The 24098-nt window shown below is 39.8% G+C and overlaps 1 protein-coding gene across 1 annotated transcript in view; it reads left to right on the top strand.

Annotated features, from left to right (window-relative positions):
- The window catches only part of PROSER1 (proline and serine rich 1), a 31649-nt gene that overhangs the window by 4524 nt on the left and 3027 nt on the right, over positions 1-24098 (top strand). The window contains exons 3-11 of the mRNA XM_021065266.1: positions 1524-1592; positions 3917-4011; positions 5088-5181; positions 7475-7585; positions 14333-14416; positions 15732-15810; positions 16387-16482; positions 19841-19885; positions 22370-24083. Coding sequence (XP_020920925.1) covers positions 1524-1592; positions 3917-4011; positions 5088-5181; positions 7475-7585; positions 14333-14416; positions 15732-15810; positions 16387-16482; positions 19841-19885; positions 22370-24083 — 2387 coding nt within the window. The remainder of the gene's footprint in view (positions 1-1523; positions 1593-3916; positions 4012-5087; positions 5182-7474; positions 7586-14332; positions 14417-15731; positions 15811-16386; positions 16483-19840; positions 19886-22369; positions 24084-24098) is intronic.

Below are 24098 nucleotides of genomic sequence, written 5' to 3'. Positions count from 1 at the left end.
ACTCTTCGTCTGTTTCTCAGGATTTTCAAAATTTAACTTTATGCCTATAGTTGTGCTTTCTAAATTCCTAAGAGCTACTTTGGGATTTGCATATGTTGCTGCCTATTCAGTGAGTGTTTTTGAGCTATCCCATTACTTTTCACAATCACTTTATGCTTTTTTTTTAATTTAAATGTTTCAGAAAGATTTATAATTTCTCATAGCTGACAGCTTTTCTTTCCTTCTCTTGTGTTTCTGTGTATCTGTATGAAATTTTACACAAAACTTACCCTTCGTGGAAATGTAATGAATTTGCTAAAGGCATGAAAAATTTTATTAAGCTGCTTTCTAAGTGTGACCTTCTAAGCCTACTTACGTTGAAGTTTTTCCTTCCTGTATCAGACATGATAGTTCGTAAAGTCTTATGGTTGGTGAAGTGTCAGGTAGCATTTCCTGTATATAGGAAAGACACTATTCCCATAAAAGTAAGGACATACTCTCTTACCAATTATATGGAAAGGACACACAAAACTTGTTTCCTATTTGTCTGTCTCTCCCTAAGGAGTAAAGAGTATTTTTACTCTTCTTTACATTTCTAGCGTTAATCTTACTTTTAGAATAATTGAAACCTTAATACATTTTTAGGAACTCACAGTAAAATAATTCACTAACCCAGACTGTATTACCCTCTCATCTTGAGTCTCTTTTTTTTCCTTTTGGGGTGCCCATGGAGGCAGTGAATCCCAGTGGTGGTGAGCACGTGAAGACTTCATTATTGGGCTCCTGGTGCCTGCTCACCTCTTACTGGCTGTTGCGAAATAGCTCCCTAGCTCCCTCGTTCATTTGATGTTCACTGGTGGTAGTGGGAGAAAGCCTGGCTGGCTGTGCTCCTGAAGTGACTTACCGTTTAGAAGCTGCTAGAGGGACTCATGGTGACACTTTTAGGAAATAGATCTGTGGTCTAAAAGTAGCATGCCTTCCAGATTTGAATAAAAGAGGTTAGTGGACCTGCAGTAAACCACAGTACTGGACACCCTTTTGTGGCTGAATAAAACTATCGTTCTCCACTAAATTTTTTTAAAGCTTTCCATTCATGTTATATCTTTATATTCCTGAGTGGACATCTTATCTCCGTATAGTACTCTTCCAGCTTTCCTTTTCTTTAGGCACTTTCCTTTTTTTTTTTTTTTCCCGTACCTGATCCTTTATTTCTAGACCAATGTTGACCAAGACTTTGTGTGACAGTGGAAATGCTCTCTCTGCACTAACCATTATGGTAGCTACCAGCTTCATTTGGCTGTTGAGCCCTTGAAATGTAGCTTGTGCTCATAAGGAACTGACATTTCAGTTTCAGTTGATGTGAATTTAAGCAGCTGCACGAGTCTCCTCTGTCAGCACCGCCTAAAACCTGGTGTCATGCTGATGCCTCATTGTCTGGGCCCAGGCAGCACTCTTTGAATAGTAATTCAAAGCACTGAAATAAATCTTGTAGAAATGTTTGCTAATGCATTGTCGTTACAACTAAATCAGTTCTTTGCTTTCAGGTGGTTGATTTACTGAGATATTTCTCCTGGGCTGAGCCTCAGTTGAAGGCAATGAAAGCATTACAGCATGTAAGTAAATTATTTTTCCTTAAGAATGTAGAATTTAAGTATTTTGAATTTTCCCCCAATTTCTAAAATCCATCTCAAGTTGTAATTTGTTTGCGTTGGCCCTAAATTTCATCATACTTTGATTATTCAAAATAGCTATGTTAAAAAGTTAAAACTTCCCAAATTTGAACTTAAGTTGTGGCTGCTATACCATTAAATTGTACAGAGTTCTAATTGGCAGATTGGAATAGGACGTATTTATAGGCAAGCAAAACATAGGCTTTGAATTCTTAAATATTTCTATTTACTTCCTTCTCTTTTTGTGTATCTTTACTCTCTTGAGTTTGGTCTTAGAAGAATAGCTAGACTGGTTTATACTTGTATGTTTTATACCAGCACTGTCCAACGAACCTTCAGTGATGATGGAACTGTTTTATATCTGTTCTATCCAGTATGGTAACCATTGGCTGCATGTGGCTTTTGTGAACTTAAAATGTGTCTAGTCTATCTAATGAATGGTGTTTTTAAGGTATTATTTAATTTTGATTTTAATAGGTTCATTTGGACAGTGTTGGTTTAAAAGATACTTCCTGGAGTTCCCGTCGTGGCGCTGTGGTTAACGAATCCAACTAGGAACCAAGAGGTTGCGGGTTCGGTCCCTGCCCTCGCTCAGTGGGTTAACAATCCGGCATTGCCGTGAGCTGTGGTGTAGGTTGCAGACGCGGCTCGGATCCCGAGTTGCTGTGGCTCTGGCGTAGGCCGGTGGCTACAGCTCTGATTCAACCCCTAGCCTGGGAACCTCCACATGCCGCGGGAGTGGCCCAAGAAATAGCAACAACAACAAAAAGACAAAAGACAAAAAAAAAAAAAAAAAAAGATACTTCCTAAACTAATCTGCTTAAGAAAGTGTCTGGGTCTGGTAGTACCTCTATTCTTTAATAATTGTTTTTTTCCTACTTTACAAAAAAAAAAAGAAGATTATCTCCCCAATCGACCCATTAGCTGGGGGTGAAAATCTTTCTCCAAGGACCAAAGAAGCAATGCAATGTCCTGAGAGGGAGAGCAAAGCAGAGCTCTTCTGTAAGACATACTGGTGGGACTTTGCCTTTTTTTATTAGGCAACAAACTCATGACAAAGCTCTGAGGCCTGCTTGCCTGTCCACCTGCCTTAGAATTAAAAATCAGAGATGAGAAAGCTACACAGGCACACCTTAGTGCTCTTATTTGAATTAAATTAAGTTCAGCCTCTTCCAACAAATCTGATTTGAGTGTTTTCACACTGAAGACAAACTTTGGCAGTTAAGTTACGTTATGGACATTTTCATAAATTAAATGAACTAGATCAGTGGTTCCAAGGTTTTCACAAATATATGCTAACCTTATAAGGAAATCAGTCTTTGGCAAATATGTAGACTTCTAGTAAAATTCATACATGTCAATTTCAAAACAGGCAAAGGGGTATGTAGTTTTGCCAGTTCTTTGTTGGTGCAGGAGTAAAAGTGTTTGAAAACCACTGCTCCAAATTTTAGGAATCTATTGGGTGTTGAATCTAACTGATCTCCTTATAGTGACTGCTTTTGAATGTCCTCCACTGTTAACATAAATCTATAAATTGACCTACTTTTCAAAAATATAGGTACCCTAGTGAAATAAACTAACAGTCCACACAATCTTGAAGTGTCACAATACACATTAACAAGAGTCTTAAGAAAGTTCTGCTGGGAACTACATCTAGTCACTTATGCTGGAACATGATAGTATGAGAAAAAGGGATGTATATGTGTATGTGTGACTGGGTCACCTTGCTGCACAGTAGAAAACCGACAGAACACTGTAAACCAGCTATGATGAAAAAAATAAAGACTATTTTAAAAAAAAGTTCTGCAGTAAAGAAACTTGTTTAACCCACCTTTTCCCTCCCGATGTGGCTGCGAAATACCCTTGGTCAGTGACGCTGTGCAGCACCACGGACTTCAGCAGGAAGGGCTGATGGTGGCATATGCTGCACTCCAGCCGAGGAATAGAATTTTTTTCTAACTTCTCCAGTATTTGTAAATAGAGCTTTTCTGAGGAAAGTAGTACATGTACATTTTTTTCTGTAAGTGAACATACTGAGAAATGGTGGATTTTTAAAAAAGCACGTAAGAGAACTTACCTCTTCAGTTATTGTAGTTACATTGGAAAGGCCTAATTCACATGGTTGTTAGGGCTTAACTATTGATTAAGCAGTTTTCACCTCAAATATTTATATTAATAACATTTAATTACACTCCCTGCCCCATCAAAGGTGATTTCTGGATGAAAATGTCTCATGTTGAAAATGAAATTATTTTTTATATTAATAGAAAATGGTGGCTGTTCACCCAGCAGAAGTGGTCAATATACTCAACTGTTTCACCTTCAGTAAAGACAAACTAGTTGCTCTTGAACTGTTAGCTTCGTAAGTATTTCTTTTTTTTTGCTTTATTGGAGAAAAATGTGGAAGATTTTTTAAACATCTTTTAACTCAGTGTGTGTTAATGTGTCAGAATTGTGTTAGTAAATGGAACTCTAATACAATCTATGAAAGCATAGGGTTGAATTCTTACATCTAAATACCTGATGTACATATTATACATGGTTATAACTTAGAAAGTTGTGGGCCTTATGGGGATTTTTTATTTTGAGGAGGTTCTCTCATGCCACAGAGGGTTAGGGTTAAGGATCTGGTGTCACTGCAGTGACTCGGGCCACTGCTGTGGTGCGAGTTTAATCCCTAGCCCAGGAACTTCCACATGCCTGGGGTGTGGGGAAAAAAAAAGAATTACTTATTTTGATTTGTCTGCATTTTGGTGACTTGCTTTTGCCTTCCCACTCTGAATAACTTGAAAGGCTTGGTGATACAGCTGTAGGACTTAAGTTAGATGGATTTTGACATTTTGACAGCATTTTTTTTGGGCTTAATATATTCCTTATTCTTTCTGAACCTTATTTTCCTTAGTTGTGAAAATAAGGATCTCACCTGCTTAGTCAGGATGTGAACTTTATATACTGTGAGATCTGTGAAAGCATCCAGCACTGCATTTGAGAAGCAAATGTAATGAATGTCAGCTCAAAAAAAGAAAAAGGAACCTGTTCTGTAAAGGAAGAGCCTGTAAGTGGCTGGTTTACAGCACACGCAGTTTTAAGTCTTTTATATATTTATAGATGACCACAAAAACATAAAATAAAGCCTAAAGTTTTAGATCAGCCGTGATTTTTGTTTTATTGCCAGTAGCTCTTCCGACACTGAGAAGTTACATTTGCAAGAATCTCAAAATAGTGATTTTTATTTATAGTATTACTTTGTTACTTCGAGGCAGCCAGATAACCATCAGTTCAGTTATTATATTTACCATCTTTATGTAAACATTATTTACATTCACCAATTCAAACTAAATAATCATACTTGTTATGTCATGTATTAGTCCGATATATTTACGTATTAAATATGTGTCCAGGTCCTTAAATGAAAGCTAAATTGTGTTTCCCTGGTAGAAACATTGTCGATGCACAGAATTCTCGTCCCATTGAAGATTTGTTCAGGATAAATATGTCTGAGAAGAAACGGTGCAAGAGAGTGCTGGAACAGGTAATTCCCTCGAGGCTGGTTTTTCTGAATAGTGATGAAGAGGAAAGTAGCAGTCTTATTCCTGTGTTAACTTTGATGAGTAACCTGTCTGCTGTTATGCGATGGGTAAAGAAAGACACCCCTGCTGGCTGTGACGGAGAAAGAGAGATGCGAGGGGGACCCTGGAGGATGAAGAGGTGGCTTGAGAGTGAGAAGCCAGTGGATCCCTCAGTGTGAGCCTTGTGGGCTGTTTATTCCCGGTCCCTTGGTAGCTTTTGCCATGGCTCCAAGCTTTTGTCTTTAATTTTATGTATTTAGAATTTGAATGTTTAAATTTACTTTGTTATCAGGCTTATTTTCATCAAATTCGTAAGAGATGACTAATAAAGTCAAATTCCAGTTTGTGAATTTAAAATCTCTAAGAATGGGAGAAGTAGTACTTGTCCAAGCCTAGAAAACCTGATTCGTCATCTGAGATATTAATTTCTTAGGATGGTGGCAGCTGGAAACTGAATTAGTGATGAGAAACCTATTTTAAGGAGGTCATGTCCCCACCATTGACAATCCTCACACCCATCACTAGGCTCAGGGAGAGCAGAGAACTTGCCTTATTTGTGACTTATTGTAGCAACAGCAAGAGCTGAGCTCAGCTTTTTATACTTTAGTAACTTTTTCATTGGTGTTTTTGACTAATTTCTTCAAGGCATCAGGCATTTACGGCTGTAGTTTTCTTTCTTGTATTCTGATCATGTCACTTTACCTTTTCAGAAAGAATCAGGGCCTGAGTCTTCTGAGGACTAGATCCTTTTATCAGTGTTAATTAGTACAACTTCTCTGAAAGGTGAATTTGAAGGGCCTTTTGAATGTTCATACCTGCTGACCCAAAAATTCTGTATCTGGGAATTTGTTCTAGGAAATAAAAAGTAATATTCACATTCATACACAAGGGTGTTCACCTTGGTACTATTTATAATAGCCAAAAATTGAGGTGATTTTTAGGGTTGGGATGTTTGGTAGGGGGCTAGATTGTATAGCTAATAATGTGTGTTGTGAATGAATTCACAAAGTCAGCATACCTCCACAACAAAGTAGATAACATTATACATACTTATAAAATATAGCTTGTATGTATATTTATATATACATATATATATATAACTTGATATTCCTATAATATCATAGAGATCTACTGGAATGTATGTCCATACTAGTATAATTTTTCATTCATTTAATGCATATTTTTGAGCACTCCTTCAGTTTGTGTTAGCCACCATGTTAGAAGTTGAGGACAAGATCCCCAGCTGAACCAAGACCCCTTCCTCAGTAGATCTCATAACTGTATAACAGGAGGTTGAACCCCAGCACCCAGAGAACTCTGACTTTTTCAACAGTATAGTTCTTTGGATACCCAGTGTCCCGTGTAGTTTGTGTTGGTACTGCTAAGTTATAAACCTCTTCAGAGCAGAGACTGTCTCTTTCATATCTGCGCTCTCTTTGCCTTTGCCTTCAACATGAGCATGGTGTTTGTAGAGCTGGACAAAGTTATTTCTTGGTCATTGGAGAAATGGGACATATTAAATACTAAATGTGCTTTTTTGCACACAATTACGAAGATATCTTTGCATAGGAGTCTTTTAGTTCTGATATACGAAGATATCTTTGCATAGGAGTCTATTAGTTCTGATATTAAAAACATCATGTTACCATTTAAATAATTCTTTGAGGGGAGTCCCTGTTATGGCTCAGCAGAAACAAACCTGACTAGTATCCATGAGCACATAGGATCAGTCCCTGGCCTCGCTCAGTAGGTTGCTGTGAGCTGTGATGTAGGTTTCAGACACAGCTTGGATCTGGCGTCACTGTTGCTGTGGCTGTGGTCAGGGGCTATAGTAGCTCTGATTTGACTCCTAGCCTGGGAACCTCCATATGCCATGGGTGTGGCCCTAAAAAGACGAAAATAATAATAATAATTCCATTCAAGTGAAGAGATTTTACTTATTAAATTTGGTCAAGTTCACTATTGGAAGTGCTGGATGATGTGATGCTGGTTTTTTTTTTTTTTTTTTTTCTTTCATTTCTTTTTCTTTTTAATGGCTGCACCCGCAGCAGGCCAGGGAGCTAACCTATGCCTCCACAGCCACCCAAGCTCCTGCAGTTGTATTCTTAACCCACTGCACCACAGTGGGAACTCTGATGCTGTTCCTTAATTCATGTTATTTAACAGGGCTTCCCAATATCCAGACTACTTTATGAGTTTATTTGATTTTTTTTAACCATCCTCTTCTTTTTTTTTTTTTTTTTTTTAATTTTACAGGCTTTTAAGGGAGGCTGCAAAGCTCCTCATGCTATGATATCTTCTTGTGGAACGATCCCAGGAAATCCATATCCCAAAGGAAAACCTAGTCGCATAAATGGAATTTTCCCAGTAAGCATACTTTTGTGACTATATATGAAACTTCTTGTGGCTAAATATGAAATGAGCATAGTTGTGATATTTAAAGAAAATGCCAGTGATGATGCTTCTGTAATGAGAAGGAATTTTTTTTTATATAGGATAAAAACATTTCTGTTTTATAATATTCAAGTTTCAGCTAGCATTTATCACCACTTTAAACATAAGCAAACAATACATATTTAATGTTACACTTATAGTTCAAAATTCAATATGCTATTTTTACATATAAAAAATTAACAATGTTCCATGAGGTTGAATACAACTTTTTTTGTTTTTTGTTTTTCTTTGTTTTTTTACTATAAATGAAAATATTTTTATTTAGGCATATGTCAGTACACTATAAACTATGCTTGTGACTAAAATCAGAAAAATCCAAAAAGTATATAAAAATGAGTTTGATCATTAGTGATACATTATTATTAGAAAGTACAAAACGTTTCTTTGAAGAATGCCATTTTTTTAAAACATTTCTGTTCTGAACTTAAAACTTTTTTTTTTTTTCCCCACTGTACAGCATGGGGATCAAGTTATCCTTACATGTATACATTACAATTACATTTTTTCCCCCACCCTTTGTTCTGTTGCAACATGAGTATCTAGACAAAGTTCTCAATGCTATTCAGCAGGATCTCCTTGTAAATCTATTCTAAGTTGTGTCTGATAAGCCCAAGCTCCCGATCCCTCCCACTCCCTCCCCCTCCCATCAGGCAGCCACAAGTCTCTTCTCCAAGTCCATGATTTTCTTTTCTGTGGAGATGTTCATTTGTGCTGGATATTAGATTCCAGTTATAAGTGATATCATATGGTATTTGTCTTTGTCTTTCTGGCTCATTTCACTCAGTATGAGATTTTCTAGTTCCATCCATGTTGCTGCAAATGGCATTATGTTATTCTTTTTTATGGCTGAGTAGTATTCCACTGTGTATATATACCACATCTTCTGAATCCAATCATCTGTCAGTGGACATTTGGGTTGTTTCCATGTCCTGGCTATTGTGAATACTGCTGCAATGAACATGAGGGTGCATGTGTCTCTTTTAAGTAGAGTTTTGTCCGGATAGATGCCCAAGAGTGGGATTGCGGGGTCATGTGGAAGTTCTATGTATAGATTTCTAAGGTATCTCCAAACTGTTCTCCATAGTGGCTGTACCAGTTTACATTCCCACAAGCAGTGCAGGAGGGTTCCCTTTTCTCCACAGCCCCTCCAGCACTTGTTATTTGTGGACTTATTAATGATGGCCATTCTGACTGGTGTGAGGTGGTATCTCATGGTAGTTTTGATTTGCATTTCTCTTATAATCAGCGATGTTGAGCATTTTTTCATGTGTTTGCTGGCCATCTGTATCTCTTCCTTGGAGAACAGTCTCTTCAGGTCTTTTGCCCATTTTTCCATTGGGTGATTGGCTTTTTTGCTGTTGAGTTGTATAAGTTGCTTATGTATTCTAGAGATGAAGCCTTTGTCCGTTGCATCGTTTGAAACTATTTTCTCCCATTCTGTAAGTTGTCTTTTTGTTTTCTTTTGGGTTTCCTTTGCTGTGCAAAAGCTTTTCAGTTTGATGAGGTCCCATGGGTTTATTTTTGCTCTAATTTCTATTGCTTTGGGAGACTGACCTGAGAAAATATTCATGATGTTGATGTCAGAGAGTGTTTTGCCTGTGTTTTCTTCTAGGAGTTTGATGGTGTCCTGTCGTATATTTAAGTCTTTCAGCCATTTGGAGTTTATTTTTGTGCATGGTGTGAGGGTGTGTTCTAGTTTCATTGCTTTGCATGCAGCTGTCCAGGTTTCCCAGCAATGCTTGCTGAATAGACTTTCCTTTTCCCATTTACGTTCTTGCCTCCCTTGTCAAAGATTAATTGACCATAGGTGTCAGGGGTTATTTCCGGGTTCTCTATTCTGTTCCATTGGTCTGTCTGTCTGTTTTGATACCAGTACCACACTGTTTTGATGACTGTGGCTTTGTAGTATTTCTTGAAGTCTGGGAGAGTTATGCCTCCTGCTTGGTTTTTGTTTCTCAGGATTGCTTTGGCAATTCTGGGTCTTTTGTGGTTCCATATAAATGTTTGGATTATTTGTTCTAGTTCTGTGAAAAATGTCTTGGGTAATTTGTTAGGGATTGCATTGAATGTGTAGATTGCTTTGGGTAGTATAGCCATTTTTACAATATTGATTTTTCCAATCCATGAACATGGAGTATCTTTCCATTTCTTTACATCTTCTTTGATTTCTTTGATTAAAGTTTTATAGTTCTCGGCATATAAGTCCTTTACCTCCTTGGTCAGGTGTATTCCGAGGTATTTGATTTTATGAGGTGCAATTTTAAAAGGTATCGTATTTTTGTATTCCTTTCCTAGTATTTCATTGCTGGTATACAGAAATGCAACTGACTTCTGAATGTTAATCTTATATTCTACTACTTTGCTGAATTTATTAATCAGTTCAAGTAGTTTTGGGGTTGAGTCCTTAGGGTTTTCTATGTATAGTATCATGTCATCTGCATACAGTGACAGTTTTATCTCTTCTCTTCCTATATGGATGCCTTTTATTTCTTTTGTTTGTCTAATTGCTGTGGCTAGGACTTCCAAAACTATGCTGAAGAGCAGTGGTGAGAGTGGGCTTCCCTGTCTTGTTCCAGATTTGAGTGAGAAGGCTTTCAGTTTTTCCCCATTGAGGATTATATTTGCTGTGGGTTTCTCATAAATGGCTTTGATTATATTCAGGAATGTTCCCGCTATACCCACTTTGGTGAGGGTCTTGATCATGAATGGATGTTGGACTTTGTCAAATGCTTTTTCTGCATGTATTCAGATGATCATATGATTTTTGACTTTTTTTTTTTGTTAATGTGGTGTATGATGCTGATTGATTTGTGTATGTTGAACCATCCTTGTGAACCTGGGATGAACCCAACCTGTCATGGTATATAATTTTTTTGATATGTTGTTGGATTCGGTTGGCTAAGATTTTGTTGAGAATTCTTGCATCTATATTCATCAAAGATATTGGGCGATAGTTTTCTTTTTTGGTGGTATCTCTCTCTGGTTTTGGAATTAGGGTGATGGTGGCCTCATAGAATGTCTTTGGGAGTATTCCTTCTTCTTCAACCTTTCGAAAGAGTTTAAGGAGAATGGGCACCAATTCCTCTTTATATGTTTGATAGAATTCACCTGTGAAGCCATCTGGTCCTGGACTTTTATTTGTAGGGAGTGATTTTATGACCTCTTCAATTTCATTTCTAGTGATCGGTTTGTTCAGTTGGTCTGTTTCTTTTTGATTCAGTTTTGGCAGGCTGTAAGATTCTAGAAAATTGTCCATTTCTTCCAGATTGTCAAACTTGTTGCCATATAGTTGTTCATAGTATTCTCTTATGGTTTTTTGTATTTCTGCTGTATCCGTTGTGATTTCTCCTTTTTCATTTATAATTTTGGTTATTTGGGATCTTTCTCTCCTCTTCTTAGTGAGTCTGGCCAGCGTTTGTCAATTTTGTTTACCTTTTCAAAGAACCAGCTCTTGGTTTTATTAATTTTCTCTATTGTTTTTTTAATGTCTATTTTATTGATTTCCTCTATCTTTATAATTTCCTTCCTTCTGCTGACTTTAGGTCTTTTTTGTTCTTCTTTTTCTAATTCATTTAGGTGGAGGGTTAAGTTGTCAATTTGGGATCTTTCTTCTTTTTTGAGAAAGGCCTATGTTGCTATAAATTTCCCTCTGAGCACTGCTTTCGCAGCATCCCATAGATTTTGAGAGGTTGTGTCTTCATTATCATTTGTTTCAAGGTAGTTTTTAATTTCCTTCTTGATTTCCTCATTGACCCATTGGTTTTTTAGTAGCATGTTGTTTAGTCTCCATGGAGTAGGTTTTTTCTCTTTCCTTTTCCCATGGTTGATTTCTAATTTCATGGCATTGTGGTCAGAGAAGATACTTGAGATAATTTCTATGCTCCTAAATTTATTGAGGTTAGCTTTGTGTCCCAATATGTGGTCGATTCTTGAGAATGTTCCATGAGCATTTGAGAAGAATGTGTATTCTGATTTTTTTGGATGTCGTGTCCTGAAGATATCAATTAAGTCTAACTTTTCTATTGTTTCCTTTAGGACCTCTGTTGCTTTATTGGTTTTCTGTCTAGAGGATCTGTCCATTGATGTGAAGGGGGTATTAAGGTCTCCTACTATGATTGTATTCTCATCAATATCTCCCTTTATGTCTGTTAATATTTGTTGTATGTATCTGGGTGCTCCTGTGTTTGGGACATATATGTTGACGATAGTAATATCCTCTTCTTGAATGGGTCCCTTAATCATTAAATAGTGTCCTTCTTTGTCTTTCTTTATGTCTTTTGTTTTAAAGTCTATTTTGTCTGATATGAGTGTTGCGACTCCTGCTTTTCTGTCATGTCTATTGGCGTGAAATATTTTTTCCCCTCTTTCACTTTCAATCTATATGTATCCTTTGTCCTAAGGTGAGTTTCTTGTAGGCAGCATATTGAAGGTTTTTGCCTTTTTATCCACTCAGCCACTCTGTGTCTTTTGATTGGGACATTCAGTCCATTGACATTTAAGGTGATAATTGATAGATGATTATTTATTGCCATTTTGAACCTCGTGTTCCAGTTGATTCTATGGTTCTCCATTCTTCCTTTCTTTTTTTTGGTTGGATGGTCTCCTGTTATTATCTGCTTGAGTGTTTTTTTTGTTTGTTTGTTTTTTTCATTTTTTGCAAATGCAATATTTGGTTTTGGCTTGTGGTTGCCCTGTTTTTTAAGTATGCTAACCCCTTCCTATAATTGTGTGTTTTAGCCTGATGGTCCTGTAAGTTCAAACACTTCATTACTATATTAAAATTAAGAAGAGAAACATACAAACAAACAAACAAAAAGGGTTATTTATTTCCTAACATCCCTTGCCCACATTTTATGGTTTTGATGACTCTTTTTTATTTTTTTCTTTTTAATTTTATATTGTTTGAAGCATGTTCATGATTAAATCTGTATGCTGGCTTATTTGAGTGACTGCTCTCTGATGGCGGTTTCCTCAGTCCTAGTTCTTCCTCTTCTTTTTTTTCTTTTCTTTTTTCTTCCCTTTCCTTCCTTTCTTTTAGGTTTAGAGAAGCCCTTTCAATATTTCCTTTAACCTGGGTTTTGTGTTGCTGTATTCTTTAAGTTTTTATTTGTTGGAAAAAAATTTTATTTCCCCTTCTATTTTAAATGATATTCTTGCTGGATAGAGTATTCTAGGTTGCATATTTTTTCCTTTTAGCACTTTAAATATCTGCAATGAGAAGGAATTTAACTATGTCAGCTACTTAATTCAAAGAGTCACTACTGAATGCAAGTTCATACATAAGCTGTGTTAAAGTATTTGTGTAAAATGTCCAGAAGAACAAGCCAGACAACAACAAGGGATTGATTTGTTTGGTTTTGTTTTTCCAACAATTTTAGAAGCACTGATTTACATGTAGTAAAGGAATATTTTTCAAATTCTTAGTATTCCTCAGACAGTTTCATTGTTAAATATGTTTGGGAAACTGCCTGCAGAGTCTCCTTCCTAGGGAATCCCTTTGCATAATAAAGGCCCTAAGGGGCCCTATAAGAAGGACATTTGTTTTTATGTCATCCATTGTTCCTCAGACTTCTTTGTGAAATAACTTTTTCAAAGAACAGTATATTTTCATTGCAGTGTGACAAATGACCTAAAACTCAGTGGACCTTAACAGTGAACATTTAGCATCTCCTGCAGTGTCAGGAACCTCAGAGTGCAGGACTCGGTTCTGGCTCAGGGTTTCTCCTGAGGCTGCAGTCATCTGACAGCCTGATTGGAGCTCAGACCTCAGCTTCCAAGGAGGCTCACCTACAGGCCTGGCATATTGGTGTTGGCCCTTGGCAGGGGTCCTTGTTCCTTGCCGTAAGGGCTATTTCATTGTGCTGATTGAGTGCCTGCTGGTATGGCAGCTGACTTCCACTGGGGCAGATGGTCCTGGGGAAGGCCGGTGGAAGCTGTGTTGTCTTGTAGGACTCAGCCTTGGGAGTCAAATGCCATCAGTTCTGGAATATCCTAATTGTTACACAGGTCAGTCCTGTTCATGTCAGGACACAAGGCACATGTAGGAGCTGAGGAGCACGGGCCCCCCCCTTGGAAGCTGGGGTGTACCATTTAGAACCCATGCTATTAGGGGTACATCCGTACTGGGGTGTACCATTTAGAAATCATGCTGCTAGGGGACACATCATAATGGTGGGTGAGCTTAGTCTCCTCCGGCCTTAGAGCAGTCCCCAGGGAGCTCCCTCCCAGCGATCACGCTTCATGCATATGGAGAACACCGTTTGTTCTCACCTATTTTCAGCTGTAATACGTGTACTGTCTTTGACTCCTTGAGCGGGAGTACTGTAGCCCCGAAGCTCTGTCTCTGGCTGATCCTGTTGTGCAGGGAGAAAAATCAGAACCTATTTGCCCCTGCCCCCCGTCGTCCGCACGTGGATTGCGTGTCTCCTTCTACCTCTACGCATTACAAGTATTGCGCGGCAGAGGGGGCGGAGGAAGGACTGTGTCAGGGTCGCGCCGCCAGGGCAGGGCTGGGTCTGCAGTCCAGCTCCTTAGATGCCTACCTTGTCTTCAGTGTAATACAGTGAAGGGGGTCGGTTGGTTCATTTTGGTTTTGCTTTGTTTTGGGGGGTTTTTTAGGTCTCAGTAACCTATTTTTTTCTTCTTTCTTTTGTAAAATAGGGAACCCCTTTGAAGAAAGACGGTGAAGAATGTACCAATGAAGGCAAAGGAATCGCTGCAAGGATTCTCGGGCCATCCAAACCAGTATGTTTAGAAAATAAATGATGGAACAAGTCTTAACTCTTACATTTTGTTTTCTGTCTATTCAAAACATAAATTTCTTTTTTGTGTTGTGAAGTTTAAGGTAAACTCTAAGAAGGTGAATGGTCTAGCGAAATTCAATCTAATTAGCTAACAGTATTAAAGTGCCTTTTGAGATTTAATGTCTTATTTTAAAGTTGAACTGTTTCTACTTTTTTCTTTGGCCATATTCATCTGTTGGCTTGGAGACGTGGAGTATGGAGAATTCACTTTCACTAGGGTAATGGTTTGGTGGCTGAATTCGTATTAGCATTAGTGAAGTAAGAGTGGAACCAGGAGGTTGAGAGTAATTTCAAGGGAATGATTGGACTGACTGATTGGAATAGAAACTGAACAGAAGACAACGCTATAGGTTGAAGGCTTGTTGGGGTTGGAGAACTGGAGGCCTCCCCACAGCCACCTTGCAGTTCCACCAGCCCACCTATAAGAACGCCAATGGCAGTTGTTAAGAGCAAAACAGTCTCAGGTCCTAGTTCTTGGCTAGGGCTAGTCCATCACCCAGAGCTGCCCTTGTCCCTTTACCTCCAGTGGATCCCACTGTTCCATGGGCATGAGTGCACTCTCTTGTTCTGTCTCTGTCATTAAAGCTACAGCATCTGGCCTGGCTTTGGATGCCTCTGGGTCTCTAGAGACCGACTCTGAATGTTCTTCGTTACTTATATACGTTCTGTCAACTGTAAAAGGAGAGATCTGTGGATTTCAAAAGGCAGAAAGACTAAGCTACTCAATTCCTAATCCCAGTCTAGATTCTCCTAGCAGCTTCCGCATACCAGATGCTAAAGGAGACAGTGCTTTTTTCTTCCCAAAGGAGAAAAGAGGGTAGGAGAGAGAAGATGAATTCCCAGGAGGATATTGGAGGCCCTGAAGTAGCTGAGGTTCCGAAACCTAGTGGATGTCCTGGGTTACAGAGGAGCAGATAGACGTTCTTGGATTAACTAAGCTGGGGCAGAGAGGAATTTGCTGTTTAGGATAAGGTTTCGCCCTTTATTGGAGATGATTTACAGCTGGAATAAAAAATAAACACCTCCGCAGCAGTCTCTGGCAGGATCTGTCTTTGGAATTTGATAGGAACCACATTTCTTAAAGCAAAGAGATTTCCCTCATTGTGCCGTGTGTTAGTACAATGGTGTTTGAGATGCTGGAGCATTTTTGGCCTTTTATGCCTAAATGTTTTGAAAGTCACGTTGTGTTTTGTTTTGCCAGAAAACGGCTTACTGGATTTTTCTCCTAACTGCTGTGCTTTCTCCCCTGCATCTAGCCTCCTTCAACCTACAATCCACATAAACCAGTTCCTTATCCAATACCTCCGTGCCGGCCACACGCAACCATTGCACCCAGTAAGCAGTCATTTCAGATAATCACTTTTCTTTCTTTTTGCTCTTTATTTATTAAGTTGAAAGTAAACGTTGCTGTATGTACTTTGGAAATCTGAAACATTTAGGAAGTATGCTGTCATGAGCTTTATTTTGTCCACAGCTGCTAGTGTCTTGGTCTGCAACAGTGCAGGAGACAGAATTTAGTTGGGATGGTTTCCTTTGGTAAATTAATTGTAGATTGTTCTTCATCATTAATTACTTTTATGGGGCTTTGCTTATGGATAAATCATCTTAAATCCCTTTTTGATAGTTGGTATTCAAAGGCACCACTAATGCACTTAACTTAAAAAGGCCAAGTGTGTGCGCTTGACAGAAAAGGCAAATATATAATTTAGGCCTTCAGTGAGGTATGCCTGGATAGAGCCTGCAGTGGGAAATAGTCTCCACTTGTCTCAGTTCACCCAACCCTAGAGCCTCCATTGAAATGCAAATCTGCTGTATAACAGCTTGAAAAATAAGTTAGATAGCTGTGTCAATACCATTTGAACTCACACACTAAATTGAATGTATTTTTTTCCTATTATATTTTTATTTTAGGTGCTTATAACAATGCCGGTCTGGTACCATTAGCCAATGTCATAGCTCCAGGTGTGCCCCCACCACCTCCATACACTCCGAATCCAGGAGCAACAGGTAAAATCATGTTGTTCTGGGGTGTTAAAAGTGAATTATCTGGTGCACTTGGAGGGGATGGTTGTGTGATGTGGCCGTGTCCTAAGGGAGCACGGCCCGAGGGCCTGCTGATGGGTCTGAGTCAGACACACAGTCTTGCTGGAGCGGCCTCGGCCTGCATGTGTGAACACGAGCAGGTTGGAGAAGTAGGAGCCATTTCTCACGAGCAGGAAACTGACAGGCTGTGGGAGAGCCTCATGAGTGTCACTACCTGGGCACAGTCCTTCTGCCGTGGGAGGAAAGGCTTGAGAGAAGGTGCTCGGAAGGGCCGAACCTCCCCGGCCCTTGCCACTTGAGCCTTTTTCTTTGGGTCTATTGGGAACACGGGGTATGAGGTATACATACTGGGCTGTATGTTGCCGAATTGTTCTCCAAAAAGACCACACCCGTTTACATCTGCCAGCGAGGGTGTATGAGCATATGGTTTTTTTGCACCCTTTCCAAGTAGGAAAGCATCAGAGTTTGTGTTTGTTTTTTTACTTCTGCCAATTTGATAAGGTTGATTTAACTGATATTTTCTTTTGTGTGTCTTTTCCAAAAGTTTAATTTTTATTTCGATCACTTATTGTTTATTCAACTCTCCCGAATTTTATAGCTTAAGTAGGAAGCCTTTCCCTCATCCCAACAATGTGAAAATATCATTTATATTCTCTAATTGCTCTTGTAGTGGTTCTTATAAAATATATAGCTTTTACTCCATTTGCCATTTATTTTTGTATATTTTTAGGGTAGAGATAGAACTTAATTTTTTTTTCTTTGCTTCCCTGGGACTTGGAGTTACTTAATAGTGTTTAATAAATAACTTATTTGTTACTAGCCAGAGTGGCTTTGTTGTTTGCCGACCAGTATTCTGAGTGATTAAAGGTGCAAACCAATTTTTCCAAAGTGTGTTCTTTTATTTCTTGCCCTTGTTTATGGTGCCTTTTGCTCTTAGGGTTTTAAAATTGTGCACAGACAAATAGAGGCTGTGAAAGAAAAGTGGAACCATGTTATCTCAGTTCAGATATTCTCAGCCTTATATAGTCTGGTAAACTGGGTTTGGTAAGACTCCTGCTCCATCTGGAATTTATTTTCATATGGGGTGAAATAGAGGTTCATCTCAATTTGTTTTCCAGATGGTAGCCAGTCCGTTCATACCAGCACCATCCATTAACTAAACTGTTTTCCTTACTGATTTGAAATAACAGGTTTATCTTAAGTTTTCATTTACACACATGGCTCTAATTCTGGGTTCTTTATTCTGTTCCAATCTAGTTACTTTATGTTATGATGATACCATATTGATTTGATTAGCAGATTTGTAGTATGTTCTGATATCTCATAAGGCTAGCTTTCTCTCTGTATAGTCTCATATTTTTCTTATCCATTTTTGGAAATTTATTCTTTCATCTGAGCTTTAAGATCATTTTATGCAATTAAAAAATCGATTTTAGGTATTTATAGTTAGTAATGTGGGGAGACTTGACATTTTTATGATATTAAGTTTCACCATTCCGTCATATGTGTCTCTACGTCGTATCAGGTGGTAGTGTTTTTCCCCAGGCCTTACTTTAGCTCTTTCAGGAAGATCTTGTAGTTTTCCTCATATAGGTTCTTTGCCCTAGATTTGTGCCTAGGGATTTTAGAGGTATTATTTTATTATAATTATAAATGGAGTGTTTCATTTCTAGGCACTTACTTACTAATTTCCTTTTCTAGCTTTTTTTTTTTTTTTTTAAGTCTTTTGAATTTTCTGGGTATAAAATAATACATCCAATGAGTTATACTTAACTGTAACTTTTCCCTGCTAGCTTTATTGAGTATTGATATTGTCCTCCTTTTTCAAAAGTATTTTGCCTGTATCTTTATTTTCAAATTTTTTAGGGTTTTATTTGGTAAGCTAGTTGGTTTAGAAACTATATCCAGTCTCTTGGGATAGACCATAATGGAAGATAATATGAGAAAAAGAATGTATATATATATATGTATGACTGAGTCACTGTGCTGTAAATTGAAATTGACTCAACACTGTAAATCAACTATACCCTAATAAAAAAATTTAAATATATATATATATATATATATATATATATATATATATATAAAACCGGATTCTGATTTTTAAATCAGTAGGGAGTTTCCAGTAATCATAAAAATTACATTTGTCCTTAGTCCTTCCAGGTGTTTTTTTTTGTTTTTTTTTTTGTACCCATTAATTATTCATTAATCCCAGCTTTTCATTCTCTTTACTTTTGTTTATTTGGTTTAATCAAGCTACTTTTTTTATTTTTTAACAAGGCTTCTTTCCTTGCCCCTACCTAAACTCAGGGTTTCTATCTTTAAAATCACTAGTGACCGCCTTCATACTCCTAACGCTGGTTGGCGTACAAACTCTAAAAGCAGCTGTCCTACATGCCACCTTTTGACTTCCACACATCAGTTTGTGTGTTTGGATAGAATACTTTATGTCTTTCCTTCCGTGCCTTTGAATTTATGGCTTCTTAACTATTTCTTCTGTTCTTTGATGTCCTGTCCTGATAGGCTCACTCTAATTTTCTTTTAGTAGAAAATTTCTCTAAGCAGCTTTTTCAAAAGGGGCACATGAATAGGGTTGTGGATGAGAAACTCAATTCCAGTCAATTTTCTTTTTTTGTTAGAACATTGGTCTCTTTCTGTGAGCTTACAAAGAAAAAACATTCCTTATCTTTAGAGTTAACAAAGGCCTTTAATCTTGGAGTTCACCTATATCACCAGGATATCTAGGTGTGGATCTTACCATGACTCTTTCCTGGAACCTATAAGCCCTTTGGATATGAAGAGTCAAGTCTTTTAAAGTTTATTTTCCTTTAATTAATGCTTTTTTATCTGTTCTTTTTTTCCCACTTTTTTTGAAAGTGGCTCAAAGGATTCTTATTTTGTACTCTGTGTGTCTCTTAGCTATTCATTTATGATACTCTTTTTGTGTGTGTGTGCCATTTTAAATGAAATTATTGTATATTTTCAACTATGTAATTTGGCCTTTAGCAATGTTATTTGTAATCTTCACTATTCTTTGCATTTATTAATTTGGAGCCAGATTTTTATCTCTAGAAGTCTTCACCTTCTCTACTTATTTTCTTGTAGTATTATGTGTATCTGTGTTATTACTTTGCACTGCCAGATTTTAAAGTTCTTTTTCTTTCTTTCGTTAAATCTCCATTTATAGATGCCACTTGTTCAAGTCATTTATTTGTGTTTTGATGGAATACTATGCATTTTTCCTTTCGTGCCTCTGATTATTATGATGGTGAATAATTTGATTAAAGCTGAAATTAACTTTTATTTATTTATTTTCACATAGAAAATGAAGACCTTTCCAATCAATCAAAACCCACACAGAACCAAAGTAAGTACCACATTTGTCTGTCCTGGTTGCCTGCTTTGTTTAGTCACTGAGAACAATTTGGTTCTTTGGTTTTGGTATTTTCTTTGTAATGATTTTTATTTTTTTCTGTTAGGGCTGGTTTATAGTGTTCGGTCAATTTTCTGCTGTACAGCATGGTGACCCAGTTATGCATACATGTATACATTCTTTTTTCTCCCAGTATCATGCTCCATCATAAGTGACCAGACATAGTTCCCAGTGCTACACAGCAGGATCTCATTGCTAATCCACTAAGAACAATTCGAGTTGAATGTATTTGGAATCTTCATACTTGGGGAAATTTCCTGGTTAAATAATTTAATTAATTGATACTTGCTCAAAGTGGCTGCATAGTGGTACATTTTAAACACACAACATGAAAGGCATGTATTAACTGGATTTAAAAATAACCATATGCCTTTGTATCCTGTTTGCAAAACTCTCAGTGCCATCTAAAGTGCTATATGGCAGTAATATCTGCTTTCACTTTATAATCAGTGATATTGGAAGACTCAATTTATATATGTATATATATGTAAAACCCTTTTTGACAAATGCTATGTCAGGTACATCTTTTAGATGTGATTATTTCAACAAGCATTTGGGGTAGTGTAATGAGTAGAAAAGAAGCAGGGGCGCCAAAGCAGAAAGTGGAATGGTAAGACGAGGGTGAGCCGTGGCCTCCCTCACGCCTGCAGGTGGCAGCAGCACTGTAACATTTTATTCTCCCCCTAGTGAGGACAGGTGTGGTCAGGAGGCTTTCTGGTGCAAGAAAAAACCTGGGGCCAGCTCTTGTGTAGCAAAGTAGCCTATGAATCGAATTATGACACAGCGTTAGGCAACTCAGTGGGAAGATTCCATTCCCCTGAGAATGTGCCAAAACAGTGCTTCGTAGCTGGTAGTTCCTGGGCAGTGGAAAGGATGACGCTACGGGAGATGGCAGGCACAGTTTTTGATCCCGGCTTTGCCACCACCCAGCTTTGTAACCTCAAGGAGCTCATTTAGCGTCTATGAAAAGGAGATTAAGGGCACTTCAGCCTTTATACTCAGCTTCATTAATAAATCTATTTTTGGAGAGAATAAACATTGTGTCATAGGTGCCTTTGCTAGGAATAACATAGTTTTCCTTTGCTATGTTGCATTACTATGAATAAGATTTCTTTCCCTTTTTGAACCATATTAAGAAACAGAAATAAATACAAACTAGTATAGTGCTTGCGAACATGAGTCTGACAGACCTGGGTTCACATCTTGGCTCTTCACTTCATAGCTGCATGACAATTTTTGTTCGTTTTTTAAGTACATAGTACAATACTGTTAACTATAGACATATGTTACACTGCTGATCTCTGGAACTTGTTCGTCCTGCGTAACTGAAACTTTATACCCTTTGAAACCACTTAATAAGCTGCATGGTGTTTTAAGAAGTTATTTAATCACACCAAGCCTGAGATTGCCCATCCATAAATGGGGGTGTCAGTGCCTATGTCAGGGGGTTATGTGAGGATAAGTCAAATGAGGGATTTATGTACTTAGCACAGGATCTGACAGTGTGCTGCGATTAACAACCAAATTAGATGACAGGAGAGTGCTACTTATCATGACATGGTTTGGGGGGGTTCAGTTTTGTTTTGTTACATTTTAACTGCAGGCACTGTGATTAACAGTGGATGGCTTTCGTGTTACTGTATGAAAAGATCTCCAGCAGAGGCTGCTCTAAAGGACACTGGGACAGCTTGGTTTTACCTTGCCATCTGTCATTAATTACATGGTCCTCAGCATGAAGTTAAATAAGACAGTGAATTCTCAAATGTTTCCCAGTCAACGTTAACCTAAATAATTTTTGGTACATTTTTAGAGGAATACCTCAAAAACCAGGTATTCCTTGTGCTTCTAGTTCTTGTCAAACAAACTGAATACAAAGGTACGAACCCATTTTCATTTGAAAATGCTTGGTGGGAAACTATACAGATTGCTAAGCTGAAATATTAAGTTCAACTTACTGAGTGGCAACCAAGAATATAGAGAGATGGCCTGAGTCCTGGAAGGCCTTGTTTGCCCCTAAAAGGAAGGTGAGGTCTTATTATTCTAGATAAGTAGTTTGAGAGAATTAAAGGGAAAGTACACCAATACCAATCGTAATAAAAATAAATTATTTGAATTTTTAGAAATTGGGAAACGGAAAGGAAAGTTTATTTGCTGACCTCTCAAGGCTTCCTCACTCTGAATTGGAGGGCTAGTCTGAGCAGAGTCTAGAACTCAGCTGGCTCTGAGGCTGTGGGTGACTCTCAGGGTAATAGAATCCACCATGTATGTATGCATTGCTATAGCCTATCATGCCGATCATTGATTTTCCTTGATAATTTGTTAAATATTACAGACATTTTTATTCATTTTTCAGTTAAAATTTGACATTGCAGTGTGATGACAATTTCTTGCCTCCTTTTCTCCCCACCCCGCGAACAGCATTTTCTACCCCAGCAAGTCAGCTCTTTTCTCCTCATGGCTCTAATCCTTCAACACCTGCTGCAACTCCCATTCCTACGGCCTCCCCAGTCAAGGCTGTAAACCACCCATCAGCATCCGCAACTGCCACGGTCTCTGGGATGAACATGCCAAGTACTGTCCTTCCAGTGTTCCCGGGGCAGGTCTCCGCAGCCGTTCACACCCCGCAGCCATCGACGCCCAATCCAACAGTTATCAGAACCCCTTCCTTGCCGGCCGCACCCTTAGCTTCCGTCCACAGCACAACATCTGCTCCCGTTCCTTCAGTGTTTTCTGGCCTCGTTCCACTGCCAGGTCCCTCTGCTGCTCCTACCGCAGCCCCTCAGGCCACATCTATACCTCGGGCCACCGCTTCCAATGAAACCTTTGCTTCTACTTCGCCGCCGTTCACTAGCCTCCCCTTTTCTGCCACCTCTACTGCTGCTTCTACCAACAACCTCAATTCCGCTGCACTGTCATCGGTTTTTGCGGGTCTCCCCTTGACCTTAACACCGACATCCCAAGGTGTGACCAACCCAACTCCTGTGATCGCCTGTGGTTCTGCTCCCACTGTTGCTTGTCCGCTTGGCGTAAATAACCCCCTTCTGTCTGCTTTAAAAGGCTTTCTCACGTCAAACGATACCAATCTAATCAACTCCTCCGCTCTACCCTCGGCTGTTACCAGTGGGCTGGCTTCACTCCCCTCTCTCTCTAATCAGAGCTCCGACCCTCCCGCGTCGGCAGCTGGCAAGTGCTACGCACCGCAGAGGTCCTCCACCCCGAGCCTGGCCCTGTTCCCAGGCCTACCCTCTCCCGCGGCCAACTCGGCCTCCACGCCGCCCAGCCTGCCCACGCAGTCTCCTCTGGCCGCGCCCGCGGCCTCAGTGGCCTCGGGAACCGGTGGCTCCGCGGCAACCCTGCTGCCCGGCCCCCACGCGGGCAGCTCAGACCTGCGCGCCCCGTCCACTCCCGCGCCCGCCGTCACCACCCTGCCCGTCATGATCAAAACCGAGCCCACCAGTCCCACGCCGTCGGCCTTCAAGGGCCCGTCCCACCCCGTGCCCCCTTCTCCCGGCACCCTGGGCCTGTCGGGGACACTGGGCCGGGCGTACACGTCGGCCTCCGTGCCCATCACCTTACCGTCCTGCCTTAACCCGGCGTTATCGGGCCTGTCCAGCCTGAGCGCGCCCCTGAACGTCTCCAACCCGCTCTCCTCCATCTCTCTGCCCCCGCACGGCTCCTCCACCCCCATCACCCCGGTCTTCACCGCCCTGCCTCCTTTCACGTCCCTGACCAACAACTTCCCTCTGCCTGGCAACCCGGCCGCCTCCCTGCCCGGGGCGCTGATTGCCACCTCGGCTGCGCCCACCACCTCCTCTGCGCTCCCGCACCCCAGCTCCTCGGCTGCTGCGCTCTCAGGACTCTCGGCCCCCGCACCCGCCTCGGCTGCCGCCTTCCCGCTCAACCTGTCCACCGCTGTCCCCTCCCTTTTCTCGGTGGCACAAGGACCTCTGCCAGCCTCCACTCCCTCCTACCCCAGCTTCTCCGTCTCCGGCGCCCCCGCACTGCCCTCGTTTCCAGGGCTGCAGGCGGCTACCTCCCAGGCGGCCACCGCCCCTTCGCCAGCTCCTGTCCTCCCGGGATTCGCGTCCGCCTTCAGTTCCAATTTCAACTCGGCTCTGGTGGCACAAGCTGGGTAGGTGAATAGTGC

This window comes from Sus scrofa, chromosome 11 (assembly GCF_000003025.6).
Source record: "Sus scrofa isolate TJ Tabasco breed Duroc chromosome 11, Sscrofa11.1, whole genome shotgun sequence".
Lineage (NCBI taxonomy): Eukaryota > Metazoa > Chordata > Mammalia > Artiodactyla > Suidae > Sus > Sus scrofa.
Note: the sequence above shows the minus strand (reverse complement) of the source record. Positions and strands in the feature narration are given on the sequence as shown.